Raw genomic sequence first — 18261 nt, 5'->3', positions numbered from 1 at the left:
AGAAGCGTAGAAAGGAAAGCAGGAGCTAACTAAAAAACAAAGAATAAAAGACGAAGAAAAGAAGTCCAAAGTGAATAAAGGAAGTAGGTGGAGCGGAGAATGAAAAAACAAAAGGAAGAACGAGTAGCAAAGTACCAAAGACCAAATGTTCTTTTCACATGCACAAAAGTTTTCTCTCTTGTTTTCTCTCTATTTTGGAGAGATTGTAATTTGGTGGACCCGAAGAGAAAAAAATTGATCCCCACCATTTTCTCTTTCCCTTTGCCTTCCAGCCAAACACATTTCCCAACTATTTTCTCTCTTATTTTCTTCTCATCTTCTTCAAGCTTTCCCAAAATCATCCCAACCAAACATACCATTAGTTAGTAATCACGAGAAAAATTAGAGAAAAGCTTTGAATGTGGGACATTTGGTAAGAGGTGTTTGACTCGAGGAATTAGTGCAATTGCAATTATTCTAAATGAGAAAAGTTAATGAATGCCTTAAAGGAATTGGTTTAGTAAGTAATTTTATAAACTTTTGAGAAAAGAAAAATGTAATTGATTTTTTAATAGATTTTTATATTTTCTATAAAAGTGATATTAAAATATTCATAAAAATAAAGTTTGGCTATCAAAAATCTCGATACCCAGATCAAAATTCAAAGAACCCAGTTGAGGTACACAAAATTTGAAAGAAAAGGATGGAGGATTTGAGCTTCTAAAGGAAAAAAGTTGACCAATCAAGAGAAAAAGTATTCATGGAAACTAAAAAGTGAAGGTGAAGAGAGAGAGTTGAAGAAGGAATCTTTTTGGGTTTTTCATAGAGAGGTGGCAATTGAAGAGGACTTGAGAGTTAGTGGCAGCAGTTGCGGTGGCAGCGAGTGTGGTTTGGTGATGATGGTGCAAGAGATGTGGTGGACATAACAATGAAGAAGACAGGGAGACTCAAGCACATTTCTTTTTTAAATTAATATTTGAATATATTTAAGGGTACAGAAATCATGTGTGTTAGGCTATAATCTTTTAAGTTAAATCAAGTTTAAAAAACTAAGGTGGCACCATTTGAATAGTGGGAGTAAAAAGGGTGTTTACACTACATCCTTATTAAATTTAATCTCTATTAGTTTTAGGGTGAAATGTATTTCTAGGTATTGGTTGTGTGTGTTAGAGTTTCAGTCTTTATAACCCTAGGCTACTATTACAAAAATTAGGTCATTTTCTAGTGGTACTTTGGTTATGTAATATATTATATGCCTGTTTAAAAAATTCTATATACTATTTTCGTGTTCGTATGTTTTAATAAGTATTAAAAGTACTGGATTGCTTGAATTCCTAAATGAAATCTTGCAGACAATAAATTTTACCATCATTAGCCTGGAAGGGATTGATCTGCATCCAAATATGTGATCCTTTTCATAAAAGCGATATACAGAGCAAATTGAAACTAAAATCTTACTGATTTTTTTTCTTTTTTTCTTTTAAATTTTAAATGCGTCTTAACCAAATTAGTTGGAATATAAATGACTAAAACCGAAGATCACTATAAGAGCATTCACATCCAGAAATGTCATCTTATTCTATTTTACTATCTTAAAAAACTACTTTATCAATTATACCAGACTATTTTACAATATACCTATCATCCCAACTCTTATTTTCCTATACAACACATTAAAATAATACACACACAATAAAATATGTTTCTTTCTCTTTCTAATTTGTCTTTCTTCCTCTTGCTCTCTCACAAAAAACTCTTCACCACCATAAAATATTAATAAAACATGTACAGTGCATTCTAAATCATTCGAAATCCTTCATTCTTTATAATGCGTTCTAAAACAACCAATCATACATGTATAGTGCCCTCTATTACCAGCAGCAATTTATTAATACTTGCATTTAAAGATCTAGTGGTACTGTAGGCAATATATAACCCTAAACAAAAAATTGCCTTCAGCAGCATAAATTTAAAAGATTATATTGCTTTCCAAACAATTCCCTATATCCTTGCTTGTCCTTGTGAGAGACTGTGGCGCTAGGGAAGTGCATTTGGGGTTCAGTTGAGAATCCACATGTGCATAGTAAGGGAGTCAATCTCGTACTGGAAGTTGTACTAGTTTGACCAGTGGAACGATATATTTCAATACCGGTCAATACCCCGTGTACTGTTTTAGGTTTACTGTTATTTTTTATATTTATAAATATATATATATATATGTATATATGTATGTAGGTATGTATGTATGTATGTGTGTGTGTGTGTGTATATATATATTATAATAAATATAAAAGTTTACTATAAAACATTACTTTAATTTAGAACAAATTATTCATGGTTTTAGACTTTAGCATTAATTAAAAGGAAAAAAAAATACATAATATAAAAAATAGAAAAATTAATTGTTCATTTCATACTAAGAAACAAATAATACTAATAAGTTAATGCAAATAAGTTATCATTTTTCCCTTAAAAAAGTTCAAAAATTACTAAACTAAAAAAAAAAATTTTTTTTTTTGGTGTATTGGCCAGTACGCCCGGTATCGGCCGGTATTGCCCAAAGTTGGCCAGTATGGCCGGTACGACCGATATTTAAACCGGTACGAAACGTTGGCAGTTCGATACCAGTATACATATCGGTACGGTACATACTGGCCGGTACTGATACGATATTGACTACCTTGCATAGTAATTGACCTACATTATGGGTTACCAGCTTCCAATATATTGATTTTTTTGGGATGTTCTCTCTCTCTCTCTCTCTCAAGTTTGTCACACCATATAAAAGGAATTCACAACAGTTCCCAAATTCACTCTATAGAATTCAAGCTTAGAATTAGTTGTCAGACTCTCTAGATTAGGTAAAAAGTGCTAAAAATTTCAAACAAATATGAATTTAAAGAAAAATATTTACGCACACAAACTCCGAATTAACATATAGGAAAACCACTTAATCTACAAGCTCAAGCTTCAAATTACAGCAAATTGATCCAATTTTTGGACCCTACAATCATGTGCTTGAAGGCACACCTTGGGGGATGGTATCAGAGATGTTACTTCGCCTTTTCTCATGTTTCTCAGTAAAATGCACTGGCAATGCCGTTGTTCACGCTCTAGAAGGAGGATTATTTTTATTTTTATTCTTTCATAATTACAAGTTTCACTTGAAGATATTCCTGAGTACAGTTCTTCTTGCTTTGTATGATATTTAATTTAGTAGGAATAAAAATCAAAGGATTTTTTTAATTATAAAAAATAGTTATTTTAACCATCCACTTTTATTATTATTATTCAACATAAGACTTTATGCACATTGAAGTCCTACTAAAATATTTTTTAATTATTTTTGTCACCATCATGCGATAGCCATACATTCAGTAACTGTAAGGTCCCTCTAGCTAAGTGCTACCCTAATTGTTCATTTGAACTAAAGTCTAATTTTGTTACTATGAAGTTCGTTATCTACTGAACATATATGAGGAATCATATAGCAACTAAACCACTGGATTTAAAAAAAGAAATGAAGAATATGAATTGTGCAGTTGTGCGACATGTAGCTTAGGCTCAATAATGTTTGTTTTTTACTACAAGTCATATTAGTGTAATATTTTATACAAGTGCAGATCCGTGATTTTCAAGTCCTTGATACACATGCGTGTCAGTCCCTGATTGGAAGTTAGCGGGGTTAGTTATTTCCGTTATACTGTATAACGGTTAGGAAGGTTGTTAGTTTAGTTTTTTCTATTTTTGCTTAATCTCTCTTGCTCGGTTTCTAATGGTTAGTTTGGATTGAGGGGGATGGAGTGGGAGTAGAGTAGATTTAGCATAAAATTAGTTTATTTCTAATCAACTCTACTCTACTCCCCTCCAGTCCCTCTCCCTTCCCCGTCCATCCAAACAGACCATAAGTGTATATAATCTTAGCACCTTGATGTATTTTATTTCTACTAATCAATAAAATTACTCAGCAAGTTTCTTGCACAATTACTCTTTTAGCAACAATTTTTTGGTTTCTCTAATGACATCTTGCAGACATTTATTGACAATTGGCCTTGAGGGGATACTAAGTCTTGTATCCAAATATCTGATTTTGAACACAGAGCTATACAAAGCGCATACTATAACTAGAAATTTTCCCATTACTTTTTTTTTCTTTTTTTAATTTTTAAATACGACTCAGTTGGAATATATAAGAGCGAATGAATAAAAACAAAATGCATAATATACGTCCCTAATCTCTATTTCACTTCATTTGAAAATTGAAATCTTAATGCATTCCAAAATAGCCAATCAAACATATATATAATCACACTGCCCTGAAATATGTGTTTCTAGAAGCATATTATTAGTACTGGCAATTAAACATCTAATACTAATAGTATAGATCTTAAATTTTCCAACCACTCTTGAATCATCAACTAGAGACCTATGTTTATTCGAAAGATCCTATGATCAATGTAAAATTGTTGCATCTAGTTTACATTTAAGTTATTGCAACAAATCTTTCAGAGTTATTCTCGAAGTCTTGAGCATACATTCACATGCAACAAGTTGAGAATAGAAGAACCCGTAGTCTTGACGCTGTGTGTTGTCATGATACATTCAAGTTAGGGTTAATCTTTTTTTACACACTTCAATAATATTCTAGTGGATTTGTTCACTTGGGTATTGATGATTAAATCCCCCAAGTTTTTACTATGAAATAGTTTGTTTCATCGGTTTTCTCAGGTCATCATTTTGTTGTCTTTGTGTGATGCATGTTTGTGTGTTGCTATTCAGTTTAGATCTAAAGCATAAGTGAATTAATTAATTATTTGGTCAAGAGATGGTTAACTTTGTTACTATCGGGGCCAAAAACCCTAATAATAGCTAATCAAACATGTATAATCACAATGCCTTGAAATCTGTATTACTAGAAGTACATTATTAACACATGCAATCAAACATCTAGTAGCAATCTATGCATTACATAATCTTAAACAAACAGTTGCCTTCAACAACATAAATTTGACAGAATATAGTGTCTTATTTCATATCCTTGCTTGTCTTAGTCAGACTATGATGGCTCTAGGAAAGTGCACTTCAGCTTGATAAAATTTGAGAGACCATATGCATAGTTGGTCTAGATTTTGGATTAGCATGCAAGCATGCAATTGCCAACTTTCTGATGAGTATTAGTTGATTCTCAACCTCAAGAGTGGGAGGTGGAAGGCGTATGTCTAACAAATCATTCAACAAGAAATTATCCTCCGCAGTTGAAGCAGATAGAATGGAGATGATTTCACCAGGATGCCTACCTTTGATCACTTCAATAGCCAAAACTCCAAAGCTAAATAGGTCGCATTTCTCAGTTATCTTCATTGTATAAGCAAGCTCTAAAAAAAAGTTGAATATTATGCCAATGTATTCATATGATCTATGTTCTATATTGATTAAACAAGTAAGTACATTACCTGGTGCAACATATCCATATGTGCCAGCAAGTGAAGTCCAATTGGATGAGTCTTGATTAAGAATCTTAGCTGTGCCAAAATCTGAAACATGAGCCTCGTACTCTGAATCCAACAAAACATTTTTGCTTGATATGTCCCTATGAACAATTGGTGTTGAACAATCATGATGCATGTAAGACAAAGCGTGAGCCACACCTTTGATGATATTCACCCTCTTATTCCAGCCCAATTCTTTAGCCCCTCCATCATTGCTCAACATTGAGGCCAAGTTACCCTTTTCAAGGTACTCGTAAACTAAAATTGAGAAACGTGAATGTGAACAAAAGCCATGCAATTTTACAATATTTCGATGCCGGATTTCTGTTAATGCGCTTATCTCATTTAAGAACTCTTTTTGTTGTGAAATATTACCATTACACAAGGATGTGAGTTTCTTAACTGCAAATGTATCTCCAGATATTAGCTGGGCTTTATAGACAGTTCCATATCCTCCTTCCCCAATGCAAAACTTAGCATCAAAACCTTGGGTTGCATCAAAGATTTCCTGGTACATTGTTCTTCCATCAAAAGTTGATATTGTAAACACTTCTTCCTTGTCAGTGTATGTGTTTTGATTTTCTTGTGGATTTTGCCCTTTTCCTTTTAAAATGAAGAATATTCCCAAGAATACCAATACAAGTGAAAGTGTTCCCAAGAGAGGGAAAATGATTTTATTTCCCTTCTTTGAGATATGTCCGGCCTTACAAGGTTGCAATCCCGTAACGTTTCCACACAATCCTTTATTACCTTGTAATGCTTCAATGTGAGCATCATGAAATGCTTGGCTGTTGGGAAGAGGACCCTCTAACTCATTGTAGGATATGTCAATAGACGACAAGCCGCGCATCTTTTCAAAAACAGCTGGAATGAAACCGGAGAAGTTATTATGGGATACATTCAACAACTCCAAGCTCTGCATATTGCTGATTTGTGAGGGTATCTCTCCTTCAAGTGAGTTAAGGCTCAAATCTAGCTGGGACAAATGAGCTAATTCACACATTTGGACTGGAATGTTAAGGATAAACTTGTTGTTGCTCATATTCAAGTAATGTAGTTTCAAAAGGTTCCCTATACTTCTCAGGATTGCCTTGCCAAACCTATTAGTGGATAGATCTAGATACTCAAGATTTATTAATGATCCAAGATCCAAGGGTAAACCACCATAAAGTTTATTGCCATTCAACGTCAACTTCGACAAAGAAGTCAACTTTCCAAATTCCTTTGGAACCTCCCCAACCAAGTGGTTAGAAGAAAGATCAAGTACTTGGAGTTGAACTAAGTCTCCAATTTCAACTGGTATACGACCAGAAATATTGTTCCCAGCAATCTTTAGAGTGGTTAGTTGTGTGCACTTGCCCCAATTGTGTGAGATTTCACCATAAAATCTATTGTAACTCAGGTCCATGTACTGTAGGTTTCTGTAGACACCAAAATCTTCAGATATATTTCCAAAGAGTTGGTTTCTTTCAAGGTGGACTCTAATTAAGTTTGTACAATTTCTCAAGGTTTTTGGAATTGGACCTGTGAGATTGTTGTTGTCTGCCCGTAGTAATTGGAGAGACCCACTATGGCTTAAGTTTTGAGGCAAAAAGCTAGTGAAGTGGTTGGCATCTAGCAGCAGTGCAGTCAGCTTCGTTAAGTTTCCGATCCCTTGTGGAATGGGACCAGAAAGTTGGTTATCACGAAGGAATAAAGCTCTTAAGCAACTCAACCTACCAATGGAAATTGGAATAGCACCATTCAACTGATTTCTACTTAGTTCAAGATCAATTATGGACGTTAAGTTTCCTAATTCTTCAGGAATGGTACCAGAAAGTTGATTGTTGTACAGGTGTAAAAGAGTTAAGTTTTTAAGAGAACCTAAAGATGTGGGAATTAAGCCAGAAAGGTTATTTGTTTCAAGGCTTAAGAATATGAGAGACTTTAGATTTCCAATTTCTAGGGGGATGGAGCCAGAGAGCTGATTTTGGTTCATATGCAACAATGTTAGCTTTTCAAATTTTGCAATACTATAAGGAATGGGACCGGAGAAACTGTTGTTACTTATGTCCAGTTCAACTAAATTGGTAAGGTTTCCAATTTGTGGAGGAATGGAACCAGAAAGTTGATTATCATAGAGGTACAAATAAGCCAAGTTGCTTAAATTACCTAAAGATATAGGAATGGAACACGAAAAGAAATTACTATCGAGAGAAAAGTCAACCAAATAGCTCAAATTGCCTAATGAAGCGGGAATGCATCCACAGAAATTGTTGGCATACAAAGAAAGCTCAGTAAGAGACTTTAAATGACCTATTTCTGGAGGAATTGAGCCACTTAACTGATTTTTAGCGAGGTGCAAGACCTCAAGGTTGATCAGTAGGCCAATCTGGGGTGGGATTTTCCCCGAAAAGTTATTAAAGGATAGATCAAGATATATGAGTTTAGACAGGTAACAAATATCAATAGGAACTGTATTAAAGAGTTCATTCATGCTGAGGTCAACAAATGAAAGGTTAGGGAGTGATGAGAATGAAAATTCATGGAGAGTACCTTTCAAGCCTGAGTTAGTCAGGTTTAATCTGATAACACTTCCTTCATGGTTGCAAGAAACACCGAACCAACTGCATGGATTTGAGCTTGCATTTTGATTGTTGGAAGAATTGGTTGCATTATTATTAGGAAGGAGAGTCCATGAAGGCAGGAGTGACTGGTTTTCATTTTTAAGACTGGCTTTCCAATTGAGAAGAACATCGATCTCGGTTTCATTGTCCACAGAAACAGAATCAGCAACAAAGGAAACGTGTAACATGGCCAACACAAATAGAGAAACGGGGCAAAATACTGTTTTAAAACTAGTGAATGCCATAGGTTTTTGGAAGCTAGTGAAGCGGATCTGATTCAGTATCTCTGTTATTTAATTTTCATCATTCATTTTCTTTAAATACAAATCAAGTTGGTCGTTAATGGCAAAGAGAACAGGTATTTCCACATGATCATTGACTTTGGCTATTCTCATGTGGAAAAAAAGACCCATGACCATAAATTGCAAAGGAAAAAGGACCGATGGACATAAATTCCAAGCTCAATAAATAGATAATACATCAAAAAGAAAATTGAGGAGCACTTTTTGTTTTTATTGTTGGAAAAGTTGCAATTCTATTGACGGGAACAATTACTTTGAAGTTTGAACATTGAAAAAATGTATTCAAACTAGTAAGCGCATTAAGGGCATATTTGGTACACTATAATACATGTTGTAATGGAATAGTTATTCTTTGTAATGAAAGCATAACCAACATCCTAATAGTTCCCATCGCCAAATTTTTCTGCTTGATCTATAGGTTCCTCTCTCTCTCTCTCTCTCTCTCTCTCTCATGTTTTTGTTGACAGTCTTGTCAAGACCATACGATATATATCCAAGCTTGTCCATCGATCATCAAGCCGAAGCAGTTTAGAATCCTTGCAATTTTGCTAATGCAAGGAAAATTTTCTATTATTTTTACCACATTCTTTGGATATCAAGAATTCTTTGGATGTCAAGAATTGTTTAATCTAATAACACTTCCTGCATGATTGCAAGAAACACTGAATCAACTGCATGGATTTGAGCTTGCATTTTGATTGTTGGAAGAATTGGTTGCATTATTATTAGGAAGGAGAGTCCATGAAGGCAGGAGTGATTGGTTATTATTTTGAAGACTAGCTTTCCATAGGAGAAGAGCATTTGTCTCAGTTTCTTTATTCACGTAAACAGAATTAAAAAGAAAGGAAAAATGTAACAGGGCCAACATAAATAGAGAAATGGGGGAAAATACTTTTTTGAAGCTAGTGAATGCCATGGTTTTTGTGAAGCTAATGAAAATTAAGGATCTAATTCAGTATCTCTGTTTATCAATTTTCATCATTCTCTTTCTTTAAATACCAATCAAGTAAAGTGTTGTCCTTAATGGGAAGAGAAAGGTTTCAACATCATCATTAACTTTGAAAGGGGTAGAGTTAAGAATTTTTGTTTGAGGACCGAGTTTTAGCATTAATATATTTATCAAAACAATCCTACCCACACAATATACACACGTGCGCGCTTTTTAATTATATACACTTTTTTTTTTATAAGTTATATATATACACACATTCAACAAAAAAAAGATTTTTGTATTTTTAATCAAAATTATGTTTGATGGCAATATTTCATAAAATAAATTTTATTTTTACCATTTGCTTTGTGAAATTTTTAAAAAGTTTCATTTTCATTCCAAATTATTAAATTTTATACTAAAGTAATTGAAAAATCTTTTAATTGAATTAATGAAATTTTCAAAATATGAATTATCTTTAACTTGGAAGAATAAATTAGACTCCAAACGTATTTAAAACTATTTTACTCTAACTCATTATATGGTAATTAAAAATACATTTCATATGTAATTTTTGTGACAATTTTTTTAATGAGTTAATAACTTATTAATTGCTGCATTAAAAAAAATAAATCCCAAACATGTTTGGTGCAAACTCTTTTATAAATGTTAAGAAAAATTTCAAAATTTGGGAGGGCAATAGCCCCACCCATGTATCACCCCTAAACTATGGCCGTTCTCGCGTGGAAAAAAGGGTTTTTTCTAGTGCCACAAACAATCCTAGAACCATTACTTTAGCTCTCTTCCGTGACAGATGGGTTGGTGGTCGGTTGTTACGGGTTGGTTGTCAGTTTCACGCATCCCTACCATTTGGAAAATTTTGTGGAAAAGTTGTTTATATTTTGTGCTTTCATTTTCCAAGTCAAGAAAAAGGAAAAAAGAAAAGGCCAGGAACATAAATTCCAAAAGAAAAAAGAACCAGGGGAAGGAAATTAAGCACCTTTTGTTTTTTATTGTTGGAAAAGTTGCAATTCTATGTACTCTGAAGTTTGAACGTTGAAAAAATTGTATTCAAAGTTCTGGTTCTGGAGTTGATTTTATACCGTACTGTGGGTACGGCCGGAAATTTCGTACCGGTATCTAGGCTGTTTCGTGCTGGTATCACGGCTGTTTCGTGCCGCTCTAAATACCAGGATGTACTGGGTTATTCCGGCAATATCCGTGAAAACATCGGATTCCGGCCGAAACAAGTAAATCGGCTGGTACAAGAAAAAAAAAAGAAAGAAAAAAAGCCAGCTGAAAAATATACCAAATAGAGCACACTACCTTCGTCGCCGCCAAGTTATCAGTGTAGCCTCCGTATATCCGATCGTCCCCGCCGCCCCTTCTTCTTCTTCTTCGCGTTTGATTTACCCAGACGTTACCTCTCTTTTGCTTATGAATTTTCTTATAACGATGCCACTGTTTTTTTTTTTTTTTTAAATTTTATTTTATATAGGACGGTGCCTTTGTGTGTATATATATATATAATTTTTCTTTGATAAGATGCCTTTGTTTTTTTTTTAATTGTGCTTTGTTGTCTTTTTGTTTAATTAGTGTGCCTAACCCTTGTGTGACACCCATGTGAATGGCTGATGGCTCAATTCATCTTAGTTCAAAATATTTTGAATACTACTACTACCACGTGTCAAACATGCATTTAACTTTGGTGTACTATTTTTATTATATATATTATTATTATTATTTTTTTTTGGTAAACTTATTATTATTATATTATCTCTATATATTAGTGTGATTCTGATAATTTTTTTTTTTAAGAAGTAATAAGTTAATTGGACCCGTGTTTAGTATGTTTGTATAAATAATAGTTTTCAATTTTTTTAAAAATATGTGTAAATAAAAAAATATATAAAAATACATGAAATATTTTTTAAAAACTAAAATATAGGTTTAAAATCGCATACTAAATGGCCTTACGCTTTCTTTCTTCTTCTCCTTCTTTTTTTATTTTTTTATTTTTTATGTTTTGAATTTTGTTTCGGTAGTTGTTTCGGTTTGGTTACTGGAACTAATGTATTAAATCTGTTTTATTTCGACCGGAACAGCCTGAATATCTCATACTAGGATGCAATTCATAATGGTAATACCACCTGTTCCATCTCAAGTCCAACTCTGATCAGTTTTGAGTCATTCCGGTCCATTTCGGATAAAATATAAATTTCGGCCGGTACTGGAGATTGAATTGAGAGAAAGAGAATGAAAGAAATAGTTTAGAAAATGAAACAATGGGCTCACCTGCCTTTACTCTAGATGTGTTGTTGCATGCGTCAATTGAAGAAAAGGAAAAAAAATTGGTGCGAATTGCAAACTGGAAGTTGCAGTGAGGAAACTACTTTGGAAATGGCAAGTAAGCAGAAGAAGAAGAAAAAGAAAAAGAGGGTGGGAGAAGTAGATGCCGTGTAGATTTTTTTAAAGATTGGACGATGTTCATTGAACTTTGGAAATTGGAGCCTTGGGAAATAAAAAATAATAAAATAGTAATAAATGATTGACATTTGTCCAAAAGAGCTAATCAGTCTACTCCACAAACCCCAATAAATGACTGATGTGACTTTTTTGGATAGATGTCGGTCATTTATTAGGTATGAAACACCATATATGAGGTTAAGTTGGTATTACGAAAATATGTTATACTCTCTCCATAAAGGGAAGAATGGAATAAAAAAAGGAAAAAAAATTTATAATTTATAATTGGTGGGACTTAGGTTTAAGTAATGTTATATTTATAAAAAATTTATAATATATTCTACGTGGCAATTTTAAAACTAACCGATACTGAAATGTATCATTTTAATAAATAAATTGAAACAGGTTTCGAAACATTGTTTATAACATTAAATGGAACAGAATATTTTGGCACAGGTACATATCAGTGTACCATTTCGAAATGTACCATAATATATATATTAAAAATATTATTATATTGAAAGAAATAGCACAAAGTTTTATAAGTTAAGCGGAAAAAATTAATGTTGTTTTATTTATTAGGTTTTTGTGGGAAGGATTAAGATACAAAATATTGCGTTTCTAGTTTAATTTGTGTTGCATACACAGTAAGTTATAATGTACACACACATATATCAAAAGATGTCCATTAAAAGGTCATATAACCTTTCAAATTAGATGTATCTAAAGGTGCCTATTAAAAGATCATAACCCTTCATATTTGATATATATTAAAGGTGTCTATTCAATAAAAATGTGCCTATTGACCGAAAATGTGCATATTGAATGAAAATGTCTTATTGAAGAGTCATAATCCTTTGGATATAAATAGTGGTTCATAATCATTTGGTAACTTCTTCTCTTTCATCTTTCTTAGAAACATAAGAAACCTGTAAGTTTTTTCCAAAATTGATATTTGTAGAACCCAATAAACACGTTTGTATCATGGGGATAAATTTGTAGTAACCCTTGAGCAACTCTTGTGTGGAGGAAAATGTTGTCTAGGGATAACATTCAATTGTGCCTCCAAGTCAATCAAATTTTTTGTTTTTCTACTAGATCATTTTGTTATTTCATTATATTACTCCTCGAAATTCCCAACAGTTTAGGCAGCTCATTTTTTGTAAGTCGGTTTTTTTCGGGCAGTTCATAACAAGTTATATTTTTCATTTTAACATTTATAAAGTCAATTTAAAATCTGATTGAGCCTTAAACCAATCTTGGGTCCTAGAATTTCAGCGTCATTGGGGAATGGACGCCCAAGTCGTAAGGGGTATAAAATGTGAGGTCTACATGTACTTTAAAAATTTTAAATTTTTTTTAAGGGAGCAATTACATGTACTTTGAACATTGAAAAAAATGTATTCAAACCAAGGAAATCAATACCATACCAGTACTAGCCATGCTAGGGAAATATACCATATTGGCCATTAAATTGATATCGGTACTCCTTCAAAACGTACTAGTAAAAATACCGGGTTGTACTGACCTATTTCAATTGCAACAGCTTGAATCGGCCCATACTGACCGGTATTGGCATTTCAAGTTGTACAATAAAAATAATAAAAAATTGAAAAAAAATTATTAAATTTGTTTTATTTAATCTAATATATTGGTTAATATACTTGAGCTAATATGTAGGCTTATAAAATATAGAGATTTTAAATTTTATGTTGATAAACGTAAAAATTAATAAATTCACACACACACACACACACATATTTATGTATAGAAATATATAAATAGCGGTAAACTTGAAACAGTACACCAGTATCAACTGATATTGAAATATTTCATTCCCCTAGCTAAATTGAAATAGCCTCCAGTACGAAATTGACTCCCTTAATTCAAACTAGCATGTATAAATTTATGCATTAAGTATAGACTTGATGGAGCATAAAGTAGAATACAAAAAGTGAGACAAAGCATTTGTAATCGTTCTCATTTATGTCTAACTTTTTGGTGTTACTTTGTGCATGAGGACTTTGACTATTCAAGTGAAAAGAATTTTCCATTTTTTTAGTCAAGAAAAAGTTAAAAAAAAAAAAATCTGTGAATGTAAATTCCAAGCATAATAAATAGATAATACGGGGAAAGAAATTGAGGAGCACCTTTTCTTTTTCTTTGGTGGAAAAGTTGCAATTTTATGCCCTTTGAACATTGAAAAAATGTATTCAAACGGGCACGCCTAAATTCATGTGTCAAGTATAGTCATGATGAAGCATAAAGTAAAACATAAAAAGTGAAACAAATGATTTTTATTTGTCCTAATTTTTTTTCTTCTAATTTTTTGAATGTTAATTTGACTCTATAGCTCAAACTAATCCCCCCCCCCCCCCCAGTCCTTAAACACTTCATACATAGGAATTTCGTGTATAGGAACGTAAGTTCCAAGCACAATAAATAGAAAATATGCCTGGGAAGAAAATTGAGGAGCTCTTTTCTTTTTATTTGGTGGAAAAGTTGCAATCTATGCATGTTGAACACTGAAAATTTATTCAAGCGAGCATGTCTAAATTTACACGTCAAGTATAGTCTTGATGGAGCATAAAGTAGAATAAAAAAAGTGAGACAAAGGATTTGTATCCATCCTAATTTTTGTTTCTATTTTTTTGGTTGTTACTTTGACTCTATAGCTCGAACTTATCCCTCTAAGCCCTAACCCCCCGAACACTTTGTGCATGGAGAAGTACCATCCCACTAATAAGGGTGGGTGATCATTAAGGTCTATCAAATTTAATCACGTTATATATTTACTTAAGAAAATAATCCCATTTTTAAATTGAATAATGCTAGAGATACAAATTATTTTATATAAAAAATTACAAACTGTTGATGTGGTGAGTGATTATTGGTAAATGAAAAAGTGATATTAATTATAGGCATATATGAAAACCAATAAGAAGTTGACCACATCAACATATTGTAAAATTGTTGTAAAATAGTTTGTAACTGTAGTATAACTCTTCTAAATTATTCATGATGTCATTGAAAACATGTATAACCAATCAATACTTGCAAAAGTTTAACATAATATGATTATTTTTCTTTCTTTTTATTTTTTTGGTGTAAATATGACATATGATAATTATGGTAGTTATTAATAGACACTTATCATGATTGTGTTTATAAATGGATATCATTAGGCATTTACTAGGATTATGTTTGTATATTCTACTATTTAAAAAATGACGTAAAGGATTTTAATGAAAGATTTAATTATGGAAAAGAATTTAAATTCAATTTTAAAAAATACATATGAGAGTAATGACATTTAAAATTGTGAGTAGATTATAAATTTCATTTTGTAAAATTTATCCTCTTTTTTGATTCATCGATAGTTGGGGGTGGTGGATTTGAACCCTAAGGTATGTTGGCAAACTGTAATACACAATGTAATGTAAAATGGTTATTCATATGATTTAGCTTTTCTGTAATTTGATTATATTTATATTAAAGGGAATAGTCACTTCTTATGAATATCTATTGAATAATGCTAGATATACAATTTTGTTTTTTTACATTCCTCCCTAAAAGGGTTGTAATAGCTATTTCTAAGTAGGTGTAATAATTTCTAAAATTAATATATTTCTGAATAAACAAACTTTCCATAAGCACATAAAAATTATGTAAATAAAAAATCATATGAAAAATAACTCATCTCTCTCTCTCTCTAATTTAAAAAATAATATTTTATAGGAAATATAATTGTATGAGTAAAATATTTCCTAAAATAGATATCTTTACTTTTATTGTAATGTTATAACTCACAACCAAACTTATAAATATGCTTAATTATTTCCTTACAACACATTTTATTCATAGTAATAAATATTATCATTCCTATCTTAATCCTCATTTAATGTACCAAACGTGCCCTAAATGTCTTCATTGGAAACAGTGGGAGGTGCCAACTAGTGGAGTTATAAGGCTCTTGATGATTATAGATTATAGATTATGTGATTCAATTTTTTTATATAAGATATTAACATAATTTTTTATTTATCATAAACCTAATATTGTGGGTTTCAATTAGCTCAACATCAATAGTTGGTAAAATCTATTGTCATCTCATAAGAGACTTAAGTTTGAATCTTGCCTGCACAAAAAATCAATTGGTTTTTTAGCCTAATGTAAAGATCAATACTCATAAAATAGGCATAGAATAGATTTCATAGGCTCAAATCTTATTGTATCTATATATAACATTAAAAATAAAGTCCTATTGTCTCTATTGGAAACTTAATATGAAAGGAATTAATTAAATTATGAAAAATAAGTTACATTCTATACAATATAAAGAAAAAAAAATAGTTGTTATGCATTTCAAATCAAATCTTTTATAAAATGTAACGATTTATTCTTTAAAATCCCACAAATTACCTATGATTGATTTTGTACTAAAGTTTTGTAGTATTTATTTTTTAATGTAAAAAAAAAAAATCATTTTAAAGATCTTCTTCTTTTTTGTTGTGAAAGATAGTGTTGGTATTATACATTACTAAAAGTCCTCACTTCATTTTGTAAAAAAAAAAAAAAAACTTATTGCATATGTGGGTGCAAGCGCCCACAGTGAGCACCCAGAATGCCACATTGGTCATGCGTTGTTGCTTATGTTTGGGAGTACCCCTCGGCTAAGTGGATTGGGCAAAGGATGAAAATGGATTTGCCACCTAGATTAGGTCTAGGAACTATATGTATAGCGTCCTTATATGAAGTACCAGTCTTACCAGAGCATGTTTCTAGAGTTTAGGCATGGGGATGAAAAGGTGTTAGGCACCCAACCTCACCCGATCTGTGAGTTAATCTCTAGTCATTGTGTTTCACATCCTAATTCCATCAAAAAGTCCTCTAATTTGCATCTATCAACCAACCTAGCATTCGCCTATATGGCAGCATCTTTAAGAATCAATCATCAACAACATGTATCCCTTCAAACTTAAACATAAATCTAAACATGACATCCACACATGTTCTAATATACATCTAGGCATGGCATACCCTACCATTCATCTAGCATCTCATGCTTCATATAACTAAGGGCAGTAAACATATCATATGCAGTAACATCAACATTGCATCCAATTCTTCAATTGTCAAGGAAACAAACCGTCATATTAAAAGATGCATGTTCATACTCATATGCATAACTTACCCTTACCTCTTTGCATCACATCACCTATACATCAATGCATGTTCATGTTGTTCATCAAAGCATATAAACCCTAATTATCAATCTAACAAATAAATCATGTAAAACATGTTATTCTATTGACTCTAAACTTAAATATATGAAATCTAAGTTAAGTAGACTCCAAATATGTATTTAAAACAAAGCAAAGCAACAAGAACATCAAAACCCTAAAATCTAGATTTCTAAGTACAAACATGCGTGCAGGAATACACAAAGTATGCGTACGCATGCATGAAGCATGCACGTGCATCCCCGCCCAAAAACTTAGTCTCAAAATAGTAGATAAAATGATATAGAGATTAACATAGCATGCTTCTAACCATGGAAGCAATAAAACCTAACTACAAAACATAGATATTAAAGCAATAAACAAACCAAATGAAAGAGACGTACAAGGTTAGACCTTTACTTCAAACACAAGGACTCTTGAAGTTTTAATTTGACCGTTCCTCTCTGACAATCTATCAAAACAAAAACCAGAAGGTTAGTAAGCATAAAACTCGAATGTCAAGACTAGAATAGGTCCCAACCAAGTAAAACCACAGAGGCAAAACCCCACCGGGTGATTTTAAGGTCACCACTCCTAAAAATCCACTATTATCAATCATAAGTGGTTACAAGTACAACGAATCTTACCAAAACTTTTGGTTTATCCCGAAATACCAATCTACAGTTGAACCCTTACCCTAATACCTAATTGGACTTGTATTGTAATAGCAATCTTTCCGCTCAATGCACAAATCTCAGTACATGACTAACCAATGATGGACGAATTCCAGTATGTGACTAACTCCAGCAACTTGAAAAGATAGTTAGCTGCAAAGTTCTTCAGTTCATCAACAAGCTCCTTGGTCACAAAAACCCAAGCGTAAAGACACATTAGCTTCTTTAAAGAGATTAATGAACTCTGTCACTTTTTGCATACGTAACAACCTTTAAAATAATTCTTATATATATAGGGTTGTGAGAAAAGAAACCCTATACAAATATACAAGCATGGGCCGAAAATCAGATTTGGAATTTCTGATTTTATAAGTCTCGACAGAAATAGCTTGTGTCGAGCTTCTATCAAGTTTCGACTTTAAATCTCAATAGAAATCTTTTTGCCGAGATTGTTGTCGAGCTTTACTGAACAGCTATTCTTTACTTGTTTCTTGGTCAGATCTTCATGGCTTTAACACTTGACTTGAATAACATGTTTCTTGAAATGTTAAACTTATCATAGATCTACCCAATTATAAGTAAAATGCATTTT

The 18261-nt window shown here is 32.3% G+C and overlaps 1 protein-coding gene across 1 annotated transcript; it reads right to left on the bottom strand.

Annotated features, from left to right (window-relative positions):
• Positions 1-5050: 5050 nt before the first annotated feature.
• On the bottom strand, positions 5051-7959 carry LOC142618330 (uncharacterized). Its single transcript, XM_075791244.1, has 2 exons — positions 5433-7959; positions 5051-5354 (listed from the first exon to the last, which is right to left on the bottom strand). The coding sequence occupies exons 1-2, from the start codon at positions 7942-7944 to the stop codon at positions 5062-5064; spliced, it is 2805 nt and encodes a 934-aa protein (XP_075647359.1). The 5' UTR covers positions 7945-7959; the 3' UTR covers positions 5051-5061.
• Positions 7960-18261: the final 10302 nt, after the last annotated feature.

This window comes from Castanea sativa, chromosome 12 (assembly GCF_040712315.1).
Source record: "Castanea sativa cultivar Marrone di Chiusa Pesio chromosome 12, ASM4071231v1".
Taxonomy (NCBI): Eukaryota; Viridiplantae; Streptophyta; class Magnoliopsida; order Fagales; family Fagaceae; genus Castanea; species Castanea sativa.
The sequence above is the reverse complement of the archived record's forward strand: the minus strand, read 5'-3'. Positions and strand labels throughout refer to the sequence as shown.

Excerpts from the sequence above, each read along its gene's own strand:
- LOC142618330 (XM_075791244.1), bottom strand. The coding sequence starts at position 7,944 with ATGAATGAACTCTTTAATACAGTTCCTATTGATATTTGTTACCTGTCT. Across the intron at positions 5,355-5,432 it reads ATATGGATATGTTGCACCAG|AGCTTGCTTATACAATGAAG; the intron begins GTAATGTACTTA and ends ACTTTTTTTTAG.